This window comes from Lathamus discolor, chromosome 1 (assembly GCF_037157495.1).
Source record: "Lathamus discolor isolate bLatDis1 chromosome 1, bLatDis1.hap1, whole genome shotgun sequence".
Lineage (NCBI taxonomy): Eukaryota > Metazoa > Chordata > Aves > Psittaciformes > Psittacidae > Lathamus > Lathamus discolor.
Genome location: NC_088884.1, coordinates 6801229 through 6828405, shown reverse-complemented (window position 1 = coordinate 6828405; position 27177 = coordinate 6801229). Strand labels below are relative to the sequence as shown.

The following is a 27177-nucleotide window of genomic DNA, read 5'->3' as shown; positions in this document are numbered from 1 at the left end:
CCCTAAGGACACCCCATAACCCCGCTTTGTTGCGTTTCTTGCTCCCAGCACCCCCAGGGACACCCCCACAACCGGGCACCCCACATTCCCACCCCAAATCCCCCTGTCCCCAGCACCCCCCATCCCGAGGGTACCCCAACAGCCCCCGAGCCCCCCTCCCACCACCCCATGGGCTCGCCCCTCAAAGCCCTTCTGGCCACGCCCCTCGCCCAATGGCGAGCCGGGGGTGTGTCCTCAGGCCCCGCCTCCCTGTTGCTGCAGACCAATGGGCGCGGAGGGGCGGGCGGGGCCGGGGCGCGGGGTTTCGTCCCCCACGTGCTCGGCGGCGCTGCGGCGGATGGAGGCTGCGGGGGCAGCGGCCCCGGCCCCGGCCCCGGCCCCGGCCCCGGCCCCGGCCCCGGGCAGGGCTCTGCCGGCCCAGCCCCAGCCCCAGCCCCAGCCCCAGCCCCAGCCCAAGAGCCGGGACCTGTTCAGGAGCCAGCGCAAGGAGTCCGAGGTAAGGGCTGGAGGCGGCGGTGCCACCCGCTGGGGTCCCTGCTCAATGCTCGGGTCCCTGCGTTGCCGTGGTTGGAAGAAGCCCGGTCCAGGGTTAAGGGGTTCCCGGTCCTGAGGGTGCTCCCCTCTCCCTGTCTGCGGTGCTGAGGGGTCCCCCGTCCGGAGTGCGGGTCCCCAGGGAGGCTGCCCCTGTCACAGGCACCTCCGTGCCCCACTCCCAGAGCTCGCAGCAGGGTTTGGGGTCCCGGCAGGTCCTGGGCTGCCCCAGGCACCCGCTTGCCCCCCCTGGCAGGGTCTGGGGTCCCCACCACCTTCATCCCTCCTGCCCAGCCAAGCAGCACCGACCCCCCCCTCGATGCTCACTGCCACTGCCCGGCGCCGGGATCGTGGCGCCCGGCTGGGGAAGCAGGACCGGGCTCGGGTCCTAGGGACGCAGCCCTGGGCTGATGCCGCGGCCACCGTGAGGCCACGGGCATGCGAAGATGTTGCCTCCCCACCGAGGACCCAAAGGGGGTCCCATTTCCCCGGGGGACGGTGCCTGAGCGCCGGCCCCTGCGCCGTGCCCCGGAATTCGGGGGTTGCTTCACCCGGCTCCGGCTCCCGAAGCGGATTAGCTCCAAATTCCTCCCGCATCGGCTTCAGCTCCCGGAGCGCGGCCGCGGGTCCGGCTGCGGAACCGCGCTGAGAAAGCAGCGCTTCTGAGCGAGCCGGACCCGGGGCTGGGCACCCTCCGGGGCCATCAGTATTAACGGGGCCGATGCGCATCGCTCCCGGCCGGGCCGCCCGGGCGGAGGCAGGGATTCAGGCTGGGGAGTGATGCTAATGCAGTGATTACCCATTGGTGGGCTCCCGGTGCTGCGGCGGCTCCCGGCCCCGCTTAATCCTCCCGTGAAGTTTCATGCTCCAGTTCCTCATCCGCAGGGAAGCGGGGGGGAGATCCACAGCACGCTTCAGGCTCCACTGGAAGGGGTCCCTGCCCGTGGCAGGGCTGGAACTGGAGGAGCTTTAAGGGCCCTTGCCACCCAAACCATTCCACGATTCGAAAGGGCTGGAAAGCTGCTGGATCTGGGATGCCAAGGACTGAGCACGGGTGGTTTCCGTGGGGCACTTCTGCATCCAACCAGCCCCAGGCTTTGATTTTAAGGCTCTGAAATACCTCAAGGATCCCCTTTGGATCCTGCCTCTGCTTCCCCTGGGATTTGCTCCGCGCTGGTTTTCGTCTCGCCTCCCAGATTCACCCTGGGTTTTAAGCAGCCTCATGTAAATGTCGTGCTCTGGAGACCCGGATCGGGATCAGCCCTGCACCGGTGGCTGCTCCAGAGCCTGGAGGAGCTTCACTGCGGAGCCGGGAGCGCTGGCAGCCATCGCGCCGGCCGGAACACCCCTGGGGATGTGCCAGCCCCCCCTTTGCTGCTCCCAATCTCCGCAGGGTTCCGTGGATTGTCCCAACCTGGAGTTCGAATACGGGGATGCTGACGGCCACGGCGCCGAGTTGGGAGGTGAGATGGGCTTTGGTGCTGTGCTGCTATTAATAGGGGAGGGGAAATTCCTGCGGGGAGCCGGGCTCCCGGGACGGGGGATGGATGTCGGGTGGTATCATCCTGGTGATAATAGAGCAGGAGGCGTTTATTAATAGAGGGAACGAGCACAAGGGACGTGTGGGGACGGGGGGGGGGGGGGGGTGCCGGGACACGGTGACGGGCTGCGGCGGTGACGTGCCCAGCCTGGGGAATGCCACCCGTTATCAGCCGTGGCATCCTGGATCCTCAGCCCGTATCCTCCGGCTGCAGGACTGCCCCGTCACCCCGCGCCCCCCCAGCGAAGGGTTACTCATCGCTGCGAGTGTCGGGGCTGCACTCGCTGGCCTGGCTAAAGCACGTTTGCCCTGTGAGGGATCCTTCCTCCTGTTTCGGGACCGTTGTGGTCCCTCCTGGTGCTGCTCGGCACTGTAGGACTATGAGGATTGTATAGGAATGCATAGGAACAGGCACAGTGTTGGGTCCCTCCAAGTCCAGCCCCAAAATGTCCAAGTGGCTGGATGTGAAATGGGGGCTCCTGTGGTCCCTCCCTGCGCAAACTGGGACAGAAAAGTGGCCCCTTGAGCGGCATCCCCTTGGAGGTGCAGCTCAAGCATCATCACCGTGGGGACAAGGGAGACATTGAGGGGCTGGAGCGGGGCCAGGGAAGGGAATGGAGCTGGTGCAGGGCCTGGAGCCCAAGTGTGATGGGGAACGGCTGAGGGACCTGGGGGGTTCAGTCTGGAGAAGAGAAGGCTCAGGGGGGACCTGATGGCTCCCTACAAGTGCCTGACAGGAGGCTGGAGCCAGGAGGGGCTGGGCTCTGCTCCCAAGGAACAAGGGATGGGACAAGAGGAACCGGCCTCAAGCTGCACCAGGGCAGGTTTAGATGGAGCTGAGGAACAATTCCTGCCCCAGAGGGTGCTCAGGCATTGGAACAGGCTGCCCAGGGCAGGGCTGCAGCCACCGGCCCTGCAAGTGCTCACACAGCGTGGGGATGAGGCCTCAGTGCCATGGGGCAGTGGTGGCCTTGGCAGTGCTGGGCACGGCTGGACTGGATGGGATTAAAGGGATTTTCCAACCTGGCTGATTCCGTGATTCTAAGGAGGACACAGGGATGAAAATGAGGAGTTTGGCAGCACCGGGTGCCCCCACGTTGCCCTCTGCAGCAGCAGAAGGGCTCAGGGATAAGTTCAAGTCCCTGCCCCACATCCCCTTGGGTGCTTCAGGGCTCCCCAAGGAGCTTGGCCACGAGGAGCAGGGGGAAGCTCCTCCCGGTCGCTGCTGACCCCTCTCTCCCCCAGAGCTGTACAGCTACACCGAGGAGCCCGAGCTCGGCAGCAACAGGAGATGCTTCGAGGAGGATTTCCATGCCCAAGGTACCAGCCCTGGGCTCAGCTCAGGGGCTGGGGGTGCGAGGGGACCCCCAGGGGGGCACCCCTGGTTGTGGTGTCCCTTTCCCAGTGCAGGGCAGGAGGTGGCTGGAGCTGGACGGGGCTCAGCAGAGGGCCTATGTCATGCGCCTGCTGGATGGGCTGGAGGTGGTCAACAGGGACAAGAGGCTCAAGGTGGCACGAGCCATCCTGTACCTGGCACAGGGTAAGGACCACACTCCCCGGGTCTGGATGTGGATGGGTCTGGATGTGGATGGGTGTCTGCTGGGATGTGGATGGGTGTCTGCTGGGATGTGGATGGGTATCTGCTGCCTGGCTTTGGCATGGGGGGGGGGCTCGGCCATTGCAGTGAAGCTCCAGGGGGGTCCCGTGTGCTCCAGGGGCTCAAAGGCAGCTCTGCCCTAACCAGCATCTCCCTTTGGGCCTCTCCAGGGGTCTTTGGAGACTGCGATAACGAAGGTGATGTCCTGCACTGGTCTCGGCACAACTGCTTCCTCCTGTACCAGCTGGGGACCTTCACTGCCTTCCTGGGGCTCCTCAACATGGAGATTGAGTGAGAGGCCCCCAGTGCCCTTGCTCTTCTCGCCCTCCTTGTCCTCTCCTTCATTTTACTCTTTCTCCTCGCCCTCCGCTTCTTCATCGTCTTTCTCCCTATCCTTCTGGCCCTCTTCTTCCATTCTCTTTGTCCCTGTACTCCTCGCCCTCTTCTTTCATCTTCTTCATCCTCTTTCTCTTCAGCTTCTTTCTGCCCGTCCTCTTCACCCTCCTCATCTTCTCCCCATCCTCCTGAAGCTCACTCTTCTCACCCTCCTCTTTCTCCATTCTCCTCCTCCTCCGTCTTCCTTCTCCCCATCCTCCTCACCCTCTTCTCCCTTCCTCTTTGCCCTCCTCTTCGTCTTCTTTCTCCCTATACCCCTCACCCTCTGCCTCTGTCCTCTTCACGCCCTCCTTCTCCTCATCTTCCTTCTCCCCATCCTCATCACCTTCCTTCTCCTCCCCACACTCCTGCCGTCCTCCCGATGCTCCTCTCCATCTTCTCTCTCCCCATCCTTCCCCCCCCTCCTCTTTCCCCTTCCTCCTCCCCACTGAGGACCAGGGCGGGGGGGGGGGTGCCCCAGCCCCAGCAGTGTCCCCAGCACCGCAGACACCGGCCGGGCCGGGGGCGAGGAGCACCCCGTGCCCGTGCGCGGCCCTGAGCGCGTCCCCTTCCCCGCAGCAACAGCCAGGCCTGCAGCAGCGCGCTGCGGAAGCCGGCCATCTCGCTGGCCGACAGCACGGAGCTCAGGTACCCGCCTCAGCCCCACGCGAAGGGGGAGGCCACGGGGACGAAGTGACCCCCGGGGGCCGGCAGCATCAACCCGCTGCGGCGCTGTCCCGGCAGGGTGCTGCTCAGCGTCATGTACCTGATGGTGGAGAACATCCGAGCGGAGCAGGATTCGGATCCCCCCGAGTGGAAAACCTGCCGGGAGACCTTCAGGATGGAGCTGAGTGAGCCGCAGCCTTCCTTGTGCCCTAAGGAGGGTCCGTGTGTGGGTCAGTGGGGATGGGGGATCCGCTCTGACCCTGCTCCCCCTCCCCACCAGGTTTCCCCCTGCACACCGACGAGCCGTTCGCTCTGCTGCTCTTCACGATGGTGACCAAGTTCTGCAGTGGCCACGCTCCGCACTTCCCCATGAGGAAGGTTCTGCTCCTGCTCTGGAAGGTGCTGCTGGTGGGTGCAGACCCTTCCTTTTCTTCCCAGAAACCAGTCCTTTTGGGAATACGCAGCTTGGATGTTCCCCGCTGGGCAACCACACCGAGGTTCTTTGGGATGGCACGGGAAGCTGACACCAGTTTCTTCCGGGATGGGGGTGGGATGAACCATGCAGGGGATGTGGGGCTGGGGAGAAGAGTGCAGAAGGAATGGTTGGCCTTGATGGTGTGGAGTCATGGAATCATGGAATGGTTTGGGTTGGAAGAGACCTTAGGATCATGGAAGGCCACGGGCAGGGACCCCTTCCACTAGAGCAGCTTGCTCCAAGCCCCTGTGTCCAACCTGGCCTTGAGCACTGCCAGGGATGGGGCATTCACCACTTTCGGGGGCAGATCTTGAAGGCCTTTTCCAACCTATCTGGCTCCATGGTCCTGTTGATTCCATGACCCAGTGCACGGTGTCTTCATCCTCAACCATGGCATGGGCTTTCATCCATCTACCTTGAGGGCCTCCGCGTGCTGCTCCCCTGGAAGCCCCGCAGAGCCGCGCAGCCCGGCTGGGCTGTGTCTGCTCGCGCTCCCTCACGTCTCCCCTTGCTCCCTAGTTCACGCTGGGTGGATTTGAAGCCCTGCAGGAGCTGAAGGTGCGGAAGCGCGAGGAGCTGGGGCTGCCGCCGCTGCCGGAGGACAGCATCCAGGTGATGCGCAGCATGCGCGCGGCTTCGCCCCCGACCTGCTCCATCGAGCTGGTGGAGCAGCAGCAGCAGAAGCGCGGAGGACACCGCAGCCGGAGGGTGAGAGCGGCCGCATCCTCCTGGAGCATGGCCCAGGATGCGCTGACAGTGGGGACCATCACCCGGTCAGGGGTCAGCCTGTGCTTGGGAGCGTGGTTCCCTTTCCTCCCCACGTTTCCAGTTTCAGGGAACCCCAGACAGGTTTGGGTTGGAAGGGACCTTAAAGCTCCTCCAGTTCCAACCCCTGCCACGGGCAGGGACCCCTTCCACTGGAGCAGCTTGCTCCAAGCCCCTGTGTCCAACCTGGCCTTGAGCACTGCCAGGGATGGGGCAGCCACAGCTTCTCTGGGCACCCTGTGCCAGCGCCTCAGCACCCTCACAGGGAAGAGCTTCTGCCTAAGAGCTCATCTCAGTCTCCCCTCGGGCAGGTTCAAGCCATTCCCCTTGGCCTGTCCCTACAGGCCCTTGTCCAAAGCCCCTCTCCAGCTTTCCTGCAGCCCCTTTAGGCACTGGAGCTGCTCTCAGGTCTCCCCTTCAGGAGCCTTCTCTTCTCCAGGCTGCCCCAGCCCAGCTCTCTCAGCCTGGCTCCAGAGCAGAGCTGCTCCAGCCCTCGCAGCATCTCCATGGCCTCCTCTGGCCTCTCTCCAGCAGCTCCACGTCCCTCTTGTGCTGCTGCCCCAGAGCTGGATCAGGGCTGCAGGGGGGGTCTCCCCAGAGCACAGCAGAGGGGCAGGATCCCCTCCCTGAGCTGCTGCTCACACTCTGGGGGTGCAGCCCAGCACACGGGGGGGCTCTGGGCTCAAGCGCACACTGAAGCCGGGTCATGGGGAGCCTCTCCTCAGCCAGTTTCAGTTGCAGCCGATCAGTCCTGTGATGCTTTTGATCCAGAGGAAGCGAGAGGATGCCCTGACCTTATGGCAAAGGGCTGACAAGCACCAAGGAGCAAACCGCTCCCAGCAAGCCCATCCTTAGCTCCTGAGCTGCTGTGCTGTGATCTGAGGATGAAAATGCCTCTTGCTAGGGGAGCGATGTCGGATGGCAGGTACAAAAGTTAAGATGGAAAATGGGGTCACACCTCTTAGCACGGCAGTGTTAGAGGTACAGAGAGGGTTATTCCTTGTCCAGGCTCTGGGGGCAAGAGCTAGGAGGGAAACCTCATCTGGGGGACGTCTGGGAGCTTGATCCTTCCGGTATGGAATCAGCTGGGAGGGAAATAAACCCCATGGAGTGACCTGAATTTGTCCTTCCCGTTGTGCTGCAGCCGCTGGTGAAGCAGGACAGCCTGGACATCTACAACGAGAGAGACCCCTTCAAGCACGATGAAGCAGGAGTGGATGAAGAGGAGAACGATGACGTGGAGAGCGGGCTCGAGGGGGAGCTGGACCTGATGGAGCGGGATGCGGTTATCCCCGCCGTGCCGGCTCAGCGCCTGCCTATTGAAAGGGTGTCATTCCCCAAAGGGCTCCCCTGGGCCCCCAAAGTCAGGTAAAGGCCTTTGGTGTCCTCCTGCCCTGGGGCTCACTGCAGGTGGGGGTCAGCCCGTGGCAAGTGGGACTGAGGTGACCCCACTTGTCTGGGTTGGGCCTTTCGGGACTGGGTTTGGCTGAGCTCCTCCCCAGGCTTTACGAGCCAAGGCATTAAGTGGCAATCCCAGCTTGGGCATCCCAGCTGGACTGGGAAGGAGGCTTGTGCTGGAGTGCTATGGGAGCAGGGTCAGCTTTCCCAGCCGGCACCAGGGGGTCTTGGTAGGGCAGAGTTGTGGACTGATCGTCTTGGGAGCTGGTGCAGGACATTGCCTCGTGCTTGCTGGGGGGGACTCTTGTGTTGCCAGGTGAAGTGGCCTGGCTCGAAGGTGAAAAACGGGAGAGCAAAGGTAAAGAGGATCTTTAAAGAAGGATAAAGTTGGTGCTTCCCTTTCCTAAGACCAGTCCTGCTGCACGTGATACGGGGGAGCACTGGGAGAAGGAGGTGACAACCTCTGCCCCTTTCCCTCTAATCCAAGTGAGCTTTGTTGCTGTTGATCCAAAACCTGGGTTTAATCCAGTATCTTGAACACACAAAAGCATCTTTCTGATGCGGGAGCAGTGTCGGCGTTAAGCGCGTCCATCCAGAGCACTCCGAGCATGGGCACAGCAAGAGCTGGTGTCGCACGTGGGTCTCCGTGTAACTTCATGCTTGTTTGCCTGGGCTGGTGCCCGCAGCCCGGCTGGGTTCCCCCTGCCTGGGGCAGCCTTGGCTCTTGCTCCACGTCCTGCTCGGAGGACCCTTGCCTGCTTCGCATGAACGATGCTCAGGGCGGACGAGGCGCCCGGTGGCTCTCGGAGCAGCTCGTGCTGTGCCGCACTGCAGGGACAACATTTGGTCACTCGGAGGGAGCAGATGCTGCTCGGAGATGCATGCGGCGCAGCTTGGATTCAGTGGTCTTAAAGGTCTTTTCCAACCCGGTTCATTCTATGTGCTAGGAGTATAGAGGGTGGATTAGGAGCCGGTGGTGGAGAGCTCCTCTCCGTTTACTGGCAGCTCCTATGGGGTTGCACACCAAATACAACTGGTTTGGGTTCACGTTGATCCCAACCTATGAGAGCAATGGGGGTGCTGTGCCACTGCTATAAGACCTCTAGAAATCAATCCTAAACAGCTCCAAGGCTCCTGCTGGCCCCACACTGTCCCTTCTGAGCAGTGTAGGCTGCGATGTGCTGTAAGTCCAACCTTCTCCTTGTGTTTGTCCCCCTGCTGCTCCACCAGACAGAAAGACATCGAGCATTTCCTGGAATCAAGCAGGAACAAATTCATCGGATTCACGCTGGGACAGTGAGTGTTTCATGTGTGGGTCCAGCCAGCTCTGTCCCGTGGCTCCCCTCAGCGCAGTTGGACTGCTGAGGGGTGTCCACAAAGGGTTTATGACCCCAACCAGCCCAAGGCACGGGTGGGATGAGGCAGAGCTGGGTTCACCGCAGCAATGCACTCGGGGTCGTAGAAACGTGCTCTTGGAGATGCCGGTCCCCAAGCCCCTCTGGCTGTTCAAAGTGAGACCTAGCCCAGAATAGGTGACCCCTGGCCCAAGCCTGAGACCGGTTTGATGTGTGAGGGGGTCGGGGCAATCTGGCACCCACGCAGATGCCCCGGTTTGAATGCATAAGAATCGTCCTGGTGTGGCCCCTTCCAGGTCTCTGTGCAGAGCCCGGATTTCACCCCAGTTCTTCACCCTGATGCCCTCTAGTGCAGGCTTTGCTGGGAGCAAGTCGGGCAGCTCCGGCCGCCTCCCCCAGGCCCTGACCCATCTGGGATGTGCTCAGTAGACTCCAGGCTCCCTCTTTCACCCTGCCTGCCGTGGTGGAGGTGTTTGAACACAGATCCCCTTCCCAGCCTTGGATTTACTGTTTTCCTCCTCCACAGAGACACTGAGACCCTCATAGGGCTCCCACGGCCCATCCACGAGAGTGTGAAGACCCTGAAGCAGGTGAGATGCTGGCTCCATGCGTGGGGCAGCAGCCCAAAAGGCCTCGCCGAGCGGCGCTCAGCTTCTCATGCCCTGCTGGTTTTGCTCCCTGGCACTCAGGAGACGTTCTGAGGTGGGATCAGATCCGTGGGGATCGTTGGCCAAGGTCACTAAGGTCCTAGGGGGATTGTAGGGCATCAGGTCGTATCCGCTCCAACTTAGTGAGGCAGGACTTAGAAGGAGTTTCAGCTTCCGAGGATGTAGGTTCTCGGCCCACAATAAATGGGAATTCTGTGGGAATTTAGTCTTCTCCTCCTCTTCATTCGGTCTGAGCTCTTCCTCTCCCTGCCTTGGGAAGTCCGTCTGAATCCAGGCAAGGGCTGAACAGCTTGAGAAGGGCTGGATGTCCAGCACGTGCAGCATGCGACCCTCACGGCTGGAGCACCATGAGTAAGAAAATCCCTTCTAGTTCATTATCCCGGGAAAAGCTTCTGGAGCTTCTTGCAGGAATTGCGGCAAAGAAAGGAAAACTGGGTCCTCACTGCAATTCCAAGTGGATTGCCCAGCACTTGGACTTCCCCTTTATATAGGGATATAGCATCGCTGCGTCCTGGTGAGCATTTACCATGTGCTCTGAAGGTGACTGACTCGTTTTGGACCTACATGCCCAGAGCCATGCTCTTCCCGAGGGGAAGCATCGCCAGCCTTGGCTCCTGGAGCACTCCACATGGAATGAGACACCTCCAATTGCCTACTGGCCCTATCTAAGCTCTGGATTGCCTTTGGAGGAGATTGTCCCTCTCCATTGACGTACAGGGAGATGCTAGGAGGAGTAGGTGGAAGCGACAAAGGCATCGTGTGAGGGGCTTCAGGGCAGGGATGTCCACACAAAGATGAGTTCTCCACGCACCTAACTCAGATGTAGGTGAAAGGAGCAACTGTTGTCCTCACTGCCTGCGTCCCATCCCTCACTTGTGGTGTTCCTCTGCCTCTGTCTGTGTGTTTTGCCAGCACAAATACGTTTCCATCTCGGACATCCAGATCAAGAACGAGGAGGAGCTGGAGAAGTGCCCCATGTCTCTGGTAAGAAGTTGCTGCACCCCAGCACTAGATAGATGCGTTTCCAAGGTGTCACAGAAATCCACGTGTCTCCATGATCCTTAGGACACACTTTGGATGCTCTTTATTCTAGAGGTCCATATCTTGGTCAAATGTAGCAGTGGAGAAAGGCCCTGCAGCCAGGAGCCAGCTCTGGCCAGTCCTCAGGCTGGGTTAGATGGAGTTCCTGACATACCCAAGTATGGGCTGGGAATGCTTCCTCTTCCCTTGTTTCTCATGTTTCCCTGTGCTACAGGGGGAAGAGGAAGTCCAGGAAACCCCCTGTGAGGTCTTGTATCGAGCGATGCTGTACAACCTCCCCCAGTATATGGTAAGACCGTGGTTCTTACAAGCAAAGAGCTTTTGAGTGGGGAATGATGCCACGCTTAGCATGGGGCTGAATGGACCGGAACGGTGGGATTCTGGCGCATATCCAGAGCAGAGCTGGGTGGAAAGCACAGCCCAAGAGGAGGGATTCAGAGGATCAAGGGGTGTAGATAAGCAGGGTCATGGTCAGATGGCTGGAGGCAGCTCAGTGGCTGGAAAATGGGATGTCTGCAGAGGAGTGGGAACAATGCTGCCCTGTGGCAGGGGGCTGGAATTAGATGATCTTTATGGCCTGGCTGTGCAGGGTACAAACAGAGAGGCTGAGCCTTGGCTTAGTGAGTCCATCACGGTGAGCAGAGCTTGGGCTGGTGAAGCCCCATTGAGTTGCCTTGAAGTTGTGTGGTTCCAGCAAGGGAAGGAGAAGGAAGGAATGTCCCATCCTGGGACCATCCCTCTCTGCCTGCCCTCTCCTGCAGATAGCGTTGCTGAAGATCCTCCTGGCTGCAGCTCCCACCTCCAAAGCCAAGACTGACTCCATCAACATCCTGGCAGATGTGTTGCCTGAAGAGATGCCGTAAGTCCCTGACGGGGTGGTCACCATCCATCCCAGCTCTGCCGCGAGGTCTAGGGCAGGGCAGGAGAGCTGGGGTTTGCCAATAGGTTTGGGAGGCTCCAGATCTGGGGATAGCTCTTTGGATAGGTTTGGATAGTGGTAAATGCCCCATCCCTGGCAGTGCTCAAGGCCAGGTTGGACACAGGGGCTTGGAGCAAGCTGCTCCAGTGGAAGGGGTCCCTGCCCGTGGCAGGGGTTGGAACTGGGGGAGCTTTAAGGTCCCTCCCAACCCAAACCAGGCTGGGATTCTATGAAATGAGAATCCAAGGGGGAAGCGAAGGTCCCTGTTTCCCTGGAGCTTGTCCAGATGAATACGAACTCTCAGTCCCTCTGTCCTCCTCGCTCCTATTCCCACTGTGCTGTTCCCTTCTTCCCTCCATCCCAGCATCACCGTTCTCCAGAGCATGAAGCTGGGGATTGATGTGAACAGACACAAAGAGATCATTGTGAAAAGCATCTCGGCTTCGCTGCTGCTGCTCCTCAAGCACTTCAAGCTGAACCACATCTACCAGGTGAGGCTCAGCCACCGCCAAGTCCTCTTGAAGCCAGTGCGACCTGATAGACCCTGTTCTGAACAGACCTCTCCGGGATGGGTTTCCATGAGGAGCTGCAGATCACTTCCCATAGCAGTGAATCCTGGCTGTGGGCCAGGATTTGTGTTAGGGATAGGGTTGCAGGCAGGGGTAACCTGCTGCAGGTTATCTCAGACTGTGTCGTGACAGGATGGTTTCCACTCGCATGGAAGGAGTTTCCCAGCTTCTGGAAAAACACTGCGGCTGATTTGGGAGCTATCACAAGCACAGACCTCCCTGATCGAGCGCGAAGGGGATTGGGGTTAGACAAGGCTGCCTTTTGCTCTGTCATCTCCAGTGACCAGAAATAGAGCCGGGCAGGACCTCATGGGGTCAGCTAATCTGGTCCTGGGTCCCTCGGCGGGATCAGGTTCTTGGGCTCCGGTTTCAACACAGGCTCCCAGATGCGATCTGGTTTCTGTTTCATCTGCACCCACGTGAGGGCTTTGAGCTGGGGCCTGGGCCCAGTTCCTACCATTTTCCAAGTCAAACAATGAGTTTTTAACGGTTTTACCTTTCTTTTAAAGGTTTCGGCATGGTGCAAACCCGCCTGTGCTGGGAGGCCCGTTGGTAGTTATCTGAGCAGGACAGTGGATTAAATATTATATATTGATAAATATTACATATTGAATAGGATAAATGAAACAAGCCCCCACTTCTTCACAGCCCTACATTGGCTGTGGGTGCCCCAAATGCCTTCACTGCTTTGTCTCACTTCACTCCCAAACCAGCTCCTCTCATTATTCCTCCACGGCAGGACCCTGGCAGTCTGTGGCTAAGTCTGGAGAAGGCTGGGGGGGTTTCTCCCCCTGATTCTGCTTTTGTGTCTACTTTTGGGTGAGCCGTTAGCATTGGAAGCAGCTTCCAGTGCCTGAAGGGGGCTACAAGGATGCTGGAGAGGGGCTCTTCATCAGGGACTGTAGCGATAGGACAAGGGGTGATGGGTTCAAACTGAAGCAGGGGAGACTGAGCTGAGCTCTTAGGCAGAAGCTCTTCCCTGTGAGGGTGCTGAGGCGCTGGCATAGGGTGCCCAGAGAAGCTGCGGCTGCCCCATCCCTGGCAGTGCTCAAGGCCAGGTTGGACACAGGGGCTTGGAGCAAGCTGCTCCAGTGGAAGGTGTCCCTGCCCATGGCAGGGGTTGGAACTGGAGGAGCTTTAAGTTCCCTTCCAACCCAAACCAGTCTGGGATTCTCAACTCCTTCCATAAAGTCTGTGTGCCCACTCTATGCAAAAAGAGTTTTCCATCTGGTGGGAGCTGCTGTACGTGATGCAAACCTTATACAGCAGCTTCTGCAAGGGGCAGATGGTCTGTGAGGTTCTAGAGAAAACCACCAAGACTCCTTTACTCCTGGCTGGAAATGGGTTTCCATTGCCAGGTTTCCATTCCCAGGTGATGCTCCCTGTTATTCTAGCTAACGTTGGACCCGTTTCACTTCTCTTCCTCAGTTTGAGTACGTGTCCCAACATTTGGTGTTTGCCAACTGCATCCCGCTGATCCTGAAGTTCTTCAACCAAAACATCATGTCTTATATCACTGCCAAAAACAGGTACAACCACCTCTGGGGAACAGGGAGGTGATGGAGAAGGGAGGCTTTGTGCATGAGGTACCCTAACATGTGCATGTGTGGTGGGACCAAGTGACCTCTGCTCCCTAGTGTGGCTTTGGGGCATACACTCTCCACTACAGGAATGAGCTGTAGGGGAGCAAATCCCATCTGCTTAATGGGCAGGACTGGATGGGGGTTCCCAGTCCTTCACTGGCCTGTTACAATACACACAGACCTGTCTCCGCTGCTGCAGGGGGCTTGTTTTAATCTTTACATGGACTCCTGGAGAGCAGCCCAGTGCCAATGGGCATCTGTGAGCCACAGCTTCCAAAAGGCCAGATGGGATGGAGTGATCTAGGTCCTCTGTACTGCCTATAATTCATCTTTCCTGGCTTCTTCAGATGTTGCATGGATGTCACTGGCTCTTACCTCTGGCCGTGTTAAGTCTGTGTAGGGGCTGGCTTGGTTACTGCAGGTCAGTGTAAGAACTGAAAGAGCAAAACTGCAGAAGCTCCCCATGAGCCGGCTTCAGTGTGCGCTTGAGCCCAGAACCCCCCCATGTGCTGGGCTGCACCCCCAGAGCGTGAGCAGCAGCTCAGTGAGGGGATCCGGCCCCTCTGGGATTCTCTGTCTGGATCCAGCCTGGGGTTCCATGAACTCTTCCACAGCTCCGGAGGACTGGGTAGGATTGCCCTGCTCAGAGGGGAGCACTGCAGGGGATGTTGCTGTTGGGACGATGAAAAGATCCTTTCTGCTTCTTTTTGGTGCTCTTGTTGCTCTTCAAGCTGCCTGTGTACCCTGGTCTGTCTCCTGCATGCTGTGGTTGTGTATGTGCGAGAAGGCCTGCGTGAAAAACAGACAGCAATATATTAATTCACTTGGTAATAATAAATTCTGCTCTCGGTTCTGTGCTTTAACATCACGTAAGTGATGAGGGAACATAGCTCAGGAGCGCTTTGCTCCCTCCTCTGCTTTCTGATGGAGGCTGCACAGGCAGGATACGCACCTGGAAAGTGAGGCTGGGTTTGCTGCTGGATGCTCTGATCCAGGGAGGTTTAACTGCTCCTGCTGGAAACCAGATGTCTCCACTGTACCCTGAGATCTGTTCTGCTGTTGGTTTTCCTTCCTTTTGTTAAATATGCATATGAAAAAGTGATCTATCGTGTCTTAATGGATCCAAATCCTTCGAGTCCCTATTAATGCACTCAGGATGCGCATTGGAGCCAGGAGGCATCAACATGCTCCATTAAGCTGAGACATGAGGCAGTGGTGAGGCTGGGAGCCCATTTGGATGCCATCGGTGCAGTTGGAATGCAGAGGGAAGCACATCCATGGCACTGGCTTCGGGCTGCTTCACATGCCCAGTGTGGAGATGGGATCCCTCCCAGTCCAAACTCCTTGCTGCATAAGGCAGCTCTGCCATCGCAATTCCAGCCGCAGGGACAGTGAAGTTACACATTGCTGGGCACAGTCATGGAGATCATCAAAAGCTGCTTTCGTGTGTACCTGGTTTTAACAAGTCCCTTCTTTCCCACCTTCCACAGCATCTCTGTCCTGGATTATCCTCATTGTACGGTCTACGATCTGCCCGAGCTCACTGCAGAAAGCCTGGTAAGCAGCACAGACAGGGTCCTGTTAACTAGTACCGCTGTACGTGAGAGGGTGAGGAAGGATTTCTGCTTCCTCTTTTCTATCTCCCTTTTACTGTAATCCCAGGCATTCCCAAAATTAGACGTTTTTTTCCCCTCCGGACCTGACAGTTCCTCCTATCACTCACTATGAGGAGGAGGCAGTGCTGGTGTTGTGCACCCCATGTAATAGTTGGGTTTAGAGTTTCCCCTTTGGCTTCTCCAAGAGAGAGCCAGCTTTTAAAAGGATTTGCCCGGAGGCCATTGCCTCGCAGGTTTAAATTGCTGTGAGCGCTCCTAAGAGGCCAGTACATTAAGGAATGAACCAAATTCCCTATGGGGAGGAGCGTGAGTGCTATAGAGAAGAGCCTAAGTGTAATGGACACCGGCCAGCGCGATGGGCTGTGTGGATACACACACTACAGAGGAGACATTAATGCTGGCAAGTTCCTACCTGCAGTAATTCAAGTGCAGAGGAGGGTGGACTTGGAGAGGGAGCAGAGCAGGAACAAGCTTTGGGGTTAATGGGGAAAGGGAGCAGAGGGAAGTGAGACCATAAATGATGCAGGGATCATTAGGAAAGAGCCTGACCCAAGCCAGTCTCTACAGGGATGCTCTCATCTTGCCTGCCTGCTAACATCTTAAGCCTGTGTTGTTTTCCTTAGCAGCATAAGGGCAAAAATCATTAAAATAAGTGATTTTCCCTTGTTCCTATGAGCCAAAGTTACTCCTGAATCCCTTCAAGGCAGAGCTCAGCCAGCAGAGCCAAACTGGTTTCGTTGGATCTGTAGCCACAGCGTTTCTGACTCTGACGTGCCGCTGTGATGCAAATCCCTGCTGTGAGCTGATTATGTCACATCAGCTTTACATAAAACCCTGTTGTGGCTGTGGATAGGTGTGGGACCATGGAATCATGGAATGGTTTGGGTTGAAGGGGCCTTAAAGCTCCTCCATTTCCAACCCCTGCCATGGACAGGGACCCCTTCCACTGGAGCAGCTTGCTCCAAGCCCCTGTGTCCAAGCTGGCCTTGAGCACTGCCAGGGATGGGGCAGCCGCAGCTTCTCTGGGCAGCTCCAGTGCATCCTCACGCACGGGCAGTGCGCTGGTCCCTCATCACTGTCCCACCAGCGCTTCTTGCCTCCCTTTGGGTGCCTGCTCTGGGTGCCAGCTCCCGGACATCGCCTCCCTCCTTACCAAAGGGTTCAGTGCCCTGTTCCGTGCTGCTCCATGCTGGAGGCTGGGGGTCCTGCCCAGGCTCCTATCAGTCCTCTCCTGGCCCGATGGGGACATCTAGTGACACATCGCTGCCTGCTCCGGTGCCTCACGCTAACCCTTACGTTTACCGTCAGCTTTATGGCTGTAAAAGACTGAACTTTTTAGGGGAAATATTCCCAGTTATCCCTTCCCAGCAGGGCCTAGTTCCCAGTCTGGGAGCTGTGGCATTAATGGACAGTGCCTCATCGGCTCATGGAGGTATTAGCCTCATAGGGGACTGATTTAATTAGGAAATGGGCGGAAGCCAACTTGAATTTTACCACCTGCCTCCATCGTTGGGAGGACACCCAGGAATGTAAGGATTAAAGACATTAAAACTTAAACATAAAGCAAGGACAAGCTTTGGAGTTAACAGGGAGGAGGATCAGAGGGAAGGGAGACCATAAACGATGCAGGAGTTAGGGAGCATGCACTTGTGCACGTATTTGTGTTTCTTCAGCCAGCATTTTCGGTGTCGTTTTAGTGGGGTTTGAACACTCTGATGCAGTGATTTTAACATCACAGCTGTAACTCGTTTCTTAGCTGATGGTTAAAACAGGCTGAGAGAGCTGGGCTGGGGCAGCCTGGAGAAGAGAAGGCTCCTTAAGGAGAGACCTTAGAGCAGCTCCAGTGCCTAAAGGGGCTGCAGGAAAGCTGGAGAGGGGCTTTGGACAAGGGCCTGTAGGGCCAGGCCAAGGGGAATGGCTTTAACCTGCCCGAGGGGAGACTGGGATGAGCTCTTAGGCAGAAGATGGAAAGACACCCACTTGAAGCTATAGAGACAACGTGACACGGGTGACAAAAATAAACCCAGCAGCCCATGAGATGGCAATCTGCTTGTTCTCCTGGGCTCTGTTTGGAAAACTACTTGGTGCAGAGGGAGCAGATTAGGACTGGGCACAGGTATGGAACTGCACAGACCCTGCTCCTGAGCTGGCACCCCCAGAGCTCCGTGCAGCATCCATGAGCACCTCGGTGTCACCTCGGTGACATCCCTGCTCCTGTGCACAGGAGCCTCCAGCGCAGACACAGCCTCTGCTGGCAGGAAGGTGTTCGCTCAGAGTGGCTTTTACCAGCTCCCAGCATTAAGTGAACAAGAAGTGCCTCTGCCTTAGTTTGCCTCTAAACACTCTACATACAAAAGCATTTTACCAGCTTACTGGAGTGATGGTTCGGTGCTTAAGAGCAAAGGCATGAGGCTGGCAGGTTTATCTTGGCTAAATCACGTTTCAAAGCTGGGTTTGACACTGACCCTTGGTCGTCACCAAGCTCCTCCCGAGGATGCCCAGAACGTGGATCGTGCACCAGGCTGCCGTTTTGCCATGCGTTGTTAAGGCTGGAGCTTGCTGTAACTTGTTTCCAGGCTCCATCCCCAAAGAGGGGACGCTCGTGCTGTGCTCAGCGCCGCTCAGACATAAAGTGAGTTACTGCAGGGGTGGAATTGCTGCTCACAGGTGCTGTTAATGCAAGCTGGAGCTTGGGGTGCTTCTATTAAACCTGTATCTAAAGCAATCCATCAGCTGCCCTCAGGCTGGAGGGGATCTTCGTTACAGCAAAGCCTTGTCCTGATGCAGCCCCTGCTGTGTCACCCTGCGCCGTTGTGTGATTCCCTTCTATTTGGCTGTAATGTGTCCACAAAGCATGTGGTAATTCATGAATTAATGCTATATAATGGACCAAACCTGCCCTCTAAGCAGTGGTGAGCGCTGTGATGTGCTCTGTGGCTCTAAACAAGGAATCCAAATGCACCACAATGGAGGTTTCCCATGCTGGGATAATGTGATTTATCTGAGCTCTGACTCAAAGCGCTGATCGCATCCCAGCCTTTCTGAATGGGTCTCCCTGGAATCTCCTGGCTCGTCAGCAGCCTGATGAGAACCGAAGCGAGGAGGCAGCTCCTCTGCTCATCTCCAGCAGAAACGAGACTTGTGCAGGCAGTGAAAAGGAAGGGTTTCTGCACAAGGGCATCTCGGTGGTGGTGCTGTTGAACCCTGCACTAGGGTTAAGCTTTTCCTTCTCCTCTTGCAGGAAGCTGGAGACAACAACCAGTTCTGCTGGAGAAACTTATTCTCCTGCATTAACTTGCTGAGGATTCTCAACAAGCTGACCAAGTGGAAGCACTCAAGGACGATGGTGAGGGGGTGTCCGGCCTTCCTGAGCCCTGCTGTGTGCTGCCAGTGTTGAACCTCGAGTGTGTCCTGGCTCTAAGCTGTGGGCTTCAGCCCAGGCTCCCTGCTGAGAGCTTGTTCTGGCAGTGCTGGAGCTTCTGCTGCTTCATCATGTGCTCATTTTTCTGCCACAGATTGAGCTATAAATGCAGAATTAGGTTTTGGGCTGCAAATAACACTGATTTCTATGACCCATAGGGTGCAGGCAGCAGATGTTGGTTATGTTTATAGAATCCCAGGCTGGTTTGGAAGGGACCTTAAAGCTCCTCCAGCTCCAACCACTGCCACGGGCAGGGACCCCTTCCACTGGAGCAGCTTGCTCCAAGCCCCTGTGTCCAACCTGGCCTTGAACACTGCCAGGGATGGGGCAGCCACAGCTTCTCTGGGCACCCTGTGCCAGCGCCTCAGCACCCTCACAGGGAAGAGCTTCTGCCTAAGAGCTCATCTCAGTCTCCCCTCGGGCAGGTTCAAGCCATTCCCCTTGGCCTGTCCCTACAGGCCCTTGTCCCAAGCCCCTCTCCAGCTTTCCTGGAGCCCCTTTAGGCACTGGAGCTGCTCTCAGGTCTCCCCTTCAGGAGCCTTCTCTTCTCCAGGCTGCCCCAGCCCAGCTCTCCCAGCCTGGCTCCAGAGCAGAGCTGCTCAACCCTCTGATCATGCTGAACCCCCCTGTTCTTCCTGCTAGGGGTTTGGACCATTTGTGCCCCAGGTGTTCATGCCCACAGCCTCGCAGGCAGTGCCCACATGGCTTCCTTGGACACACTGCATCAATCGGCGCTGATTTCTTGCAGATGCTGGTGGTCTTTAAGTCAGCGCCGATACTGAAGCGAGCTCTGAAGGTGAAGCAGGCCATGATGCAGCTCTATGTCCTCAAGCTGTTGAAAATCCAGACCAAATACCTGGGCCGCCAGTGGAGGAAGAGCAACATGAAAACCATGTCAGCCATCTACCAGAAGGTGCGGCACCGCATGAACGATGACTGGGCTTACGGCAACGGTGAGTAGTGCTGGGAAGCATCCCCCCGGCATGTGGAGCTGCAGTTGGACCACGGGGGGGTTGGTGTGGTTTGGATCCCATAAACTTGTTTGGGTCAATGTTGGCGATTGATTTCTGAAGCTTTAAGGCACCTTTCAGCACCATCAGGAGGGAACAAATTGTTGGCATGCCGAAAAGTGGGAATAATCAGATCCGGATGGACACGGTCGGCTTGGATCCCCAAGATGAGTTTCTACCAAGCCCAAGCCTGTGCTTTTTGCATTCCCAACTCACGTTGGCCATCAGGATGCTAAATGATGCTGGTATTCCCACCATGCGTGTGTGCTTACGATGGTCAAGGGGTGATAATCTGACTGATGGCTCTGCAGATCAGAGCTGAGAAACAACAGAGTTTGTGTCCCAGCACTGTGGGTACTCGGAATCCTTGAGCTCAGCCTAGATGTGCTGGTCTCTTTAAACAGCTCTTACCTAGTCTAAAGCTGTGGGTTTCGATGCAGTTTCTGATGTTCCTCATGTATTAATCCACGGGACACATCAGACCACGTACTTGTATTCCCATGTAGGTACACCCAGCTGCTGCAACAACAAACCCAAACTAAAGAGAAGGCTGCGTGGAGACCTCAGAGCAGTCTTCCAGTATCTGAAGGGGGTCTATAAGGATGCTGGGGAGGGACTCTTCATCAGGGACTGTAGTGACAGGACAAGGGGTAATGGGTTCAAACTGAAACAGGGGAAGTTTAGATTGGAGATAAGGAGGAAATTCTTTCCTGTTAGGGTGGTGAGGCACTGGAATGGGTTGCCCAGGGAGGTTGTGAGTGCTCCATCCCTGGCAGTGTTCAAGGCCAGGTTGGACAGAGCCTTGGGTGACATGGTTTAGTGTGAGGTGTCCCTGCCCATGGCAGGGGCTGGAACTGGGTGATCTTAAGGTCCTTTCCAACCCAAACCATTCTGCGATTCTATAAGATGGGAATAGAAAGTATTAAAATATCTTTTTACCTCAATAAGACAGACCTACATTTCTGCTCTGTATCTCCTGCTTAATAAGGATTAAGTAGAAAACTTGGGCAGCATTCCTGCTTCAAAAGAAAGCAGAATTAAAAGCCCCTTATCTTCTTTACAAGAGAGAAAAGCACTATGTTAGGGTGCTCAACCGTAAAAGATAGAAATCAATGTTTGAAGCCCTCTGTGCTTTTGGTACCGATGATACCACTGTGACATTAATACAGAAAAGTTAAACATTAGACTTGATATTTTTAATTTCACTTTAAGGATGGTGCAGTTCCCCACATGCAGGGACTGACTCCGGAGATTCCAGAGAGGAACTCTGCATCAGGGCCTATAGGGACAGGCCAAGGGGAATGGCTTGAACCTGCCCGAGGGGAGACTGAGATGAGCTCTTAGGCAGAAGCTCTTCCCTGTGAGGGTGCTGAGGCGCTGGCACAGGGTGCCCAGAGAAGCTGTGGCTGCCCCATCCCTGGCAGTGCTCAAGGCCAGGTTGGACACAGGGGCTTGGAGCAAGCTGCTCCAGTGGAAGGTGTCCCTGCCCGTGGCAGGGGTTGGGGCTGGATGAGCTTTAAGGTCCCTTCCAACCCAAACCAGGCTGGGATTCTGTGACTGGGGACTTCCTTCTGTCCTTTTACTGGGATTCCTGTCCTGCCTTTCTCACATGCTGATGGTTCCCTGTGGGATATGGCACAGCAGAAGGGCTTCCTTTTGCCACTAACAGGATACAGCTATGGGATACCACCTGCCTTGTGTGACTTAAATAACTTGAGCTCTACATGTGCCAAAGCAGCAGGAGAAGACTTACCCACGTCAGCTGCCCTGGAGCAAGGGTTTGCCCGAACAATGGAATTTACATGGCAATACTGGGAATAATGCAATTTTAAGGCAGATGCAAAGGATAAAGTGCTCCGTGTGTCCCTCTTCACGCAAAGGAGTAGATCCCCAACACAATGCAGCACTCAATTGCACGGTTCACTGCATGGAGACTGCCTCCTGAGCTGGACACTGCCAGGGAAGCACTTGGCTCTCGGAGGCACGAGCTGGAAGGGTTTTTGCTGGAGTGTTTATTTGTATCTGGATTCAGCTCGGACCTTCCCCTCCCTCGAGCATGGCTGAGCTTTGCCAATGAATCTGCTGAGCCTTTATGGAGCAAAGGACTGTTCCGTATAGACTTAATGCTCAGAAAGGCCACCTTTGGAAATACTAATGTTGCTTCCATGTTACGCATGTACCTAGCGTTACAGGTTTAAGGTGTCGTGGCTATTATAGGCAGTTATCCGCTTTTCAGCATCATGCATAGTTCTACTTGTCCAAATCTAAGCAAAATGTGTTGTCAGTAGCCCACCATGAGCTCATCAGGTTTTAGCATTAAATCCCAGTCTCTGCTTCAGACATTTATGGAGATTTTCAGGAATGGTGGTGGGGCCTTTCCTGCAAAAAAGCAGGAGGTTGGTAATGATAGAGAGTGCTTAAAGCAGAGCAGGAATAATTGCATTTCTATAGGAAGCTTTCTGACTGCTTAATTTACAAGTGATTTTAACATACTGCATTTAAATACCTTAAATTATAATGTATACATGATGGGAATGATTAGGAATAATAATTAGGAATAACTGGCTAATGCTCTGGTCAATTCATGTGGTTGCTGTAAAATCTTCAACCTTTCTTTTGATAGAATCACAGACTCGCAGAATGGTTTGGGTTGGAAAGGACCTTAACATCATCCAGTTCCAAGCCCCTGCCATGGGCAGGGATGCCTCACAGTAGCCCATGTCCAAGGCTCTTTCCAACCTGGCCTTGAATGGGGATGCCAGGGATGGAGCATTTACCACTTCCCTGGGCACCCTGTGCCAGCGCCTCAGCACCCTCACAGGGAAGAGCTTCTGCCTTATCTCCAACCTGAACTGCCCCTGTTTCAGTCTGAACCCATCACCCCTTGTCCTATCGCTACCTTTGCTCCAACCTGATCAGAGTTATGTTTTCCACAACACTTTGGTCTTGTTTCTCCTTCGAGGCAGATATTGATGCAAGACCATGGGATTTCCAGGCGGAAGAATGCACGCTGAGAGCCAACATTGAAGCCTTCAACAGCCGGAGGTACGACAAGCCTCAGGACTCGGAGTTTGCACCGGTGGACAACTGCCTGCAGAGCGTGCTGGGTCAGAGGCTGGAGCTGCCCAAGGACTTCCACTACTCCTATGAACTGTGGCTGGAGCGGGAGGTGTTTTCCCAGCCCATTCGCTGGGAGGAGCTGCTGCACTGCCAGTGAGAGCAACAGCTCCATCTGCCCCAGACCCACCTTGGAAAGGACTCGGGGTGCTGCAGCCTGTGGAAGGGAAGAGTGGTTTGGACCTGGGCGTTCTTGATGGTAAAACAGAAGAGTCTTTCCAAAGAGACCAAGCCTCTTTGTGTCTACTCCAGAGTGTGCAATTCCCATCTTGTTGGAGGTCACCCCTTCCTTGTGACTGCTTGGAGACCAGAGACCCACCCAGAGGCCATGGAGCAGGTTCCAGGGTCACACTAGTGGCAGTGTTGAGTGAACTTCTCTGGTCTTTAGTGCAGATGGATGCCAGTGTATGAGAGCTCAGAGCCCAGGTCTGCCTCAGCTTGGCTCATGCGTGTAAGTTTGGTGTAAGAGCATCTCGGCTGTGGAAGGTTTTCATCTCTCCCGAACGCCCCTGGCTGTGCATAATTTGGTTTGGTTCATTCGCTTACGGCTGTCTGATAACGTGCTTCGGACACCCAAAACATGAGCAACCTGCTCTGCCTCCCTAATGAAGCTGGAAATAAGACATGGCGCTGTCTGCAAGTCTCAATCAGAGGCCGCAGGTTGACTTGGCCAAAGGAGATGACATTGCTTTGCATCCCCAGTCTGGCGTTGCTGCTGCTGGGATTACACAAGCCGATGTACAGAGCTGTGCTTCCACAACTGACAATCTCTGCGTCATTCATAGTAATCCATCACCTTTTCACCGCTCTGCTTCCCTCCACCATTCCATTCACTTGCCGTTTGTATTGGATTGAAAGGATCAGTAAGTTGTGCAGTGTTAGGACAGAGGTTGCTTGCCACATTTCTTTCCACCTGGTTGGTTTTGAAGGATCATTACTCCGACATTAGGTTTCCAGGGTTTTGGAAGGATAATTGCTTGTGGACTGACCTGCTGAATGAATCTCACCCCTTGGTACCGAGCAGGGTGCCATTCCCTTCTTCTTGGCCACACTGAAATGGGAGGTTTGGCTTCGTAGTTTGGCATTATGAAAACTATATCTTTCTCTACAAAACCTTATCAGTCCAGAACAGGGAATCGTGGATCAAACATCCCTCCCCAGCCATGAAACCAGGAGTGTGGCTTTTGTCAAAGGCGTGTGTGTTAATACAGTGCAGGCAAACACTTTGGGTACAGTTATCACTATATTGAGCACACAAGGAATGACCCCACCAGTATTTGTTAGGACAGGATTTGTGCTTATTGCTGTGGAATTAAACTGAGGACGTTTGTGTAATGGGGTTTTGTAAAAGGTGTTTTTAGCATTAGTAAGTCCATTCCCTCTTTAAATGTGCTTTTGCTCAAAATCAGAGCAACTTCTCAAGCACACACATTTACTTCAGTTTTCTCTTCCTGTGCCTTAATTTCAGTGCTTCCTTTGCTGCTTTTTGTGTTTCTAAAGGACAAAAGCATCCCTCACAAACCAACCCATAAACTCAGCTCTCACCCCTGCTCCTGCCTCTGCTGTGAAGGGCATCTGTCTGACACACTCTGGATGTTCTGTTGTGATGCAGCTGCAGAACTCGGGCAAAGAAGAGCAGGTTTATGGGCTGTGGATGTTTTCACAGTGCTTGTGCTTGTTAAAAAGGAAAATGTTATTTAAAACTAAATAAAGCCCATATGGAAACCAGACACACAATCCATAATGGAAGCTTGTGCTGCCCTTAGGGAATCCCAGAGCTGGGCGAGCTCTGTAGCTCCGGACGGGTCATTTCAGTATGGATTTCAGCTCCCTAACATACAGCACCCAGCATTCCCCTCTGCTCCCTAGAGCCCACTGGGAGTAAATAAAGTACAGATTAAAGAAAGAGAAGTAAATTAGCAAACCCCAGGTAACGATGGCAGACACCTGAAGGGTCTGTGAAGTAATGAAGTAGTAGAAGCACAGTATAAGTACTGTCATTTTCAGCATGTTGTAGGGTCCAAAGCCCAGGAATAGCTGGAATGTTTGGGATTGTCTCCGTGATATTTTTATCTCCTATTTTCCTACCAAATGTGTGATTTCCCCTATAGGCCAGGGTCCTGGGAATGTAGCAGTATCCCTGTGTGCTCTCGTGCATCCTGGCACAGGGGACACCCCACCAGCACTGTTGGTTCCTTGTTTCCTTATAGAATCGTAGAATGATAGAATAGTTAGGGTTGGAAAGAACCTTAAGATCATCCAGTTCTAACCCCTCGCCCTGGGCAGGGACACCTCACACTAAACCACATCACCTAAGGCTTTGTCCAACCTGTCCTTGAACACTGCCAGGGATGGAGCATTCACAGATTCCTTGGGCAACCCATTCCAGTGCCTCACCACCCTTCATAGGAGGGATGTTGGTTCATTTTTTCCTTCCTTCCTTTCTTTCCTTCCTTCACATGGTGACCCCACACTGAAAGAGCCTGGAGTGTCTTTTTCTGGTTAACCACATCACCCCCCTTGCTTTCTGACTCCTCTGGTATCCTCTGGTTTAGGGTGACATAGAAAACAATCTAAGTGCCCAACAACCAAGTGAATGTAAAGGAAGTACCATCAGTATATCCAAATCCTGTTAGTCTTAGTAAATGGAGGTCATGGAGGTGTTTCTTCAAGAGGAAAAGGGAATGAACGAATGAACAAATGAATGAATGAATGAACAAATGAATGAACGAATGAATGAATGAATGAATGAACGAATGAACAAATTGAATGAACAAATGAATGAACGAATGAATGAATGAACGAACGAATGATGAAAGACTCAGAAACTTAGGAAACCCCTTGGTAACTGGCTCAAACCTTTTTTCCCCTTCACATGTCTCTTTCCCACTATGTTTATAGCAGAGAAGAATAACCAGCACTTGTTTCTGCATTTCACATTGAACCTGTGCTTCACAGAAGGTTTCTGTGGCTTTCCAGTGCCTGCTGCTTTTACTGGGGTAAAGCTTGAAATACAAATCATACCTGAATATGTATATGGTAGAGGATGGTATAAACAGTCACCTTTGAATGCTACTTATTTCCACCCCCGCTACAAGTTATGCTTCCTAGATACAGCTCTATACAAAATGTGAACCTCTGTATGCAAAAGTGACTAAGGAAATGAACACCTCTTAACTAAACTGTTTGTGTCCCATCACCTGTTTGCCACCAAGTCTGTACTGGTGAGATGTGCCACGCTGGGTGAGGGTTTCATTCGGAACGCTGGAAGCCGTGGGGTTTGCTTCCTGCTGATAAACCCTGCGGGCCCCACGTGGGTCAGCACAGTGCTCTGTGGAGCAGCTGAGGGGCTGCGGTGCCAGTTGAGCAGGAACAGAGGGAACCTCTCTTGTAATGAGCTCATTCCACTTCCAGACAGATGTGGGGGATTCAAATACTTCCCCTCGGGGTGTGTGAGCAGCGCATTAACTGAGGCCCCAATGGAAAACTCCCTTACTGGTACTGGGCGGTCCCAGATGCTGCTTCTCTGGCAGTGCCAGAAGACTCCATCCTCCTGTCTTCATTATACACGATCGGACAAGAGGTGATGGGTTCGAACTGAAACAGGGGAAGTTCAGGTTGGGGATAAGGAAGAAGCTTTAAGGTCCCTTCCAACCCAAACCATTCCGTGGTTCTACGCCTTCACTTCTCAAACTGCAGCAGATCACAGTTTAAAGCTTCTCTGCTTCATGGTGAGGATTTTCTTCTTAACAAAATAATCACAAAAGGACCAGGAGTCAGCAGTTCGGGAATAATCATTCTGCTGCATAGCAAGAAAGTTTCAGAACAAAGTTTCTGTGCAGCTGAAGGAACGTGTGTTATCTTACCCAAACACGCCTGTTGATTCCAGGAACGCTCCAGTGTTTTCGGTTTCTATTGGAATTGAGCTTTGTTTTCAGCCTCCAGGTACCTGCTGACAGTTTTGCTGTTGGTAAGTCATTTTCTTCATGCCTTAGTAGAGATTCTTCTATTTTTAACTGTTTTCCAGGGATAAAAGGCACACGCCATCACACTAATATGTTCTTAGTGCTCTATGTGCAACATTGAACTTCAAGGGGAAAGAGAAGGAAAGGAAGGAAGAAAGAAAGGAAGAAAGGAGGAAAGGAAAGCTTTCATGCAAATCTGAGTGAAGGATGAGCATAACCAAACATCCCTCCTTTCTCTTATGTGAATATTGCCATAACGATACTGAGATGTCCTGACCTGACAACTGCCAGAGCTAAAGCACTCGTTATTGACCCAGCTGTAACTACAGCAGTGATGTTATGAGGCCAGGTTTATTAAACTCATAGGTTGCAGAATCCGCCTTCATTCTTCATCAAAAGCCCTGTGTGTGTAAGCAGTGGCTTGTTTTGTGGCCAGGTCCAAGCATCATAGAATCATAGAATAGTTAGGGTTGGAAAGGACCTCCAGATCATCCAGTTCCAACCCCCCTGCCATGGGCAGGGACACCTCACACTAAACCATCCAACACAAGGCTTCATCCAACCTG

At 54.7% G+C, this 27177-nt stretch overlaps 1 protein-coding gene across 3 annotated transcripts; it reads left to right on the top strand.

The window, feature by feature from the left end:
- Positions 1-311: 311 nt before the first annotated feature.
- STRIP2 (striatin interacting protein 2) lies at positions 312-27177 on the top strand. Of its 3 annotated transcripts, none has more exons than XM_065678971.1 (21): positions 312-496; positions 1925-1994; positions 3317-3391; positions 3477-3611; positions 3839-3959; positions 4623-4691; positions 4788-4894; positions 4990-5117; positions 5704-5892; positions 7094-7317; positions 8578-8643; positions 9229-9292; positions 10283-10354; positions 10626-10700; positions 11173-11270; positions 11695-11821; positions 13328-13428; positions 14973-15039; positions 18340-18444; positions 19268-19472; positions 26674-27177. In XM_065678971.1, exons 1-21 carry the CDS (start codon positions 338-340, stop codon positions 26730-26732), a joined length of 2316 nt encoding a protein of 771 aa, XP_065535043.1. In that variant the 5' UTR covers positions 312-337; the 3' UTR covers positions 26733-27177. The 3 variants fall into 3 exon arrangements, with proteins under 3 accessions (XP_065535043.1, XP_065534875.1, XP_065534959.1); XM_065678803.1 differs by lacking the exon at positions 26674-27177 and adding an exon at positions 22496-25828; XM_065678887.1 differs by lacking the exons at positions 4623-4691; positions 26674-27177 and adding an exon at positions 22496-25828.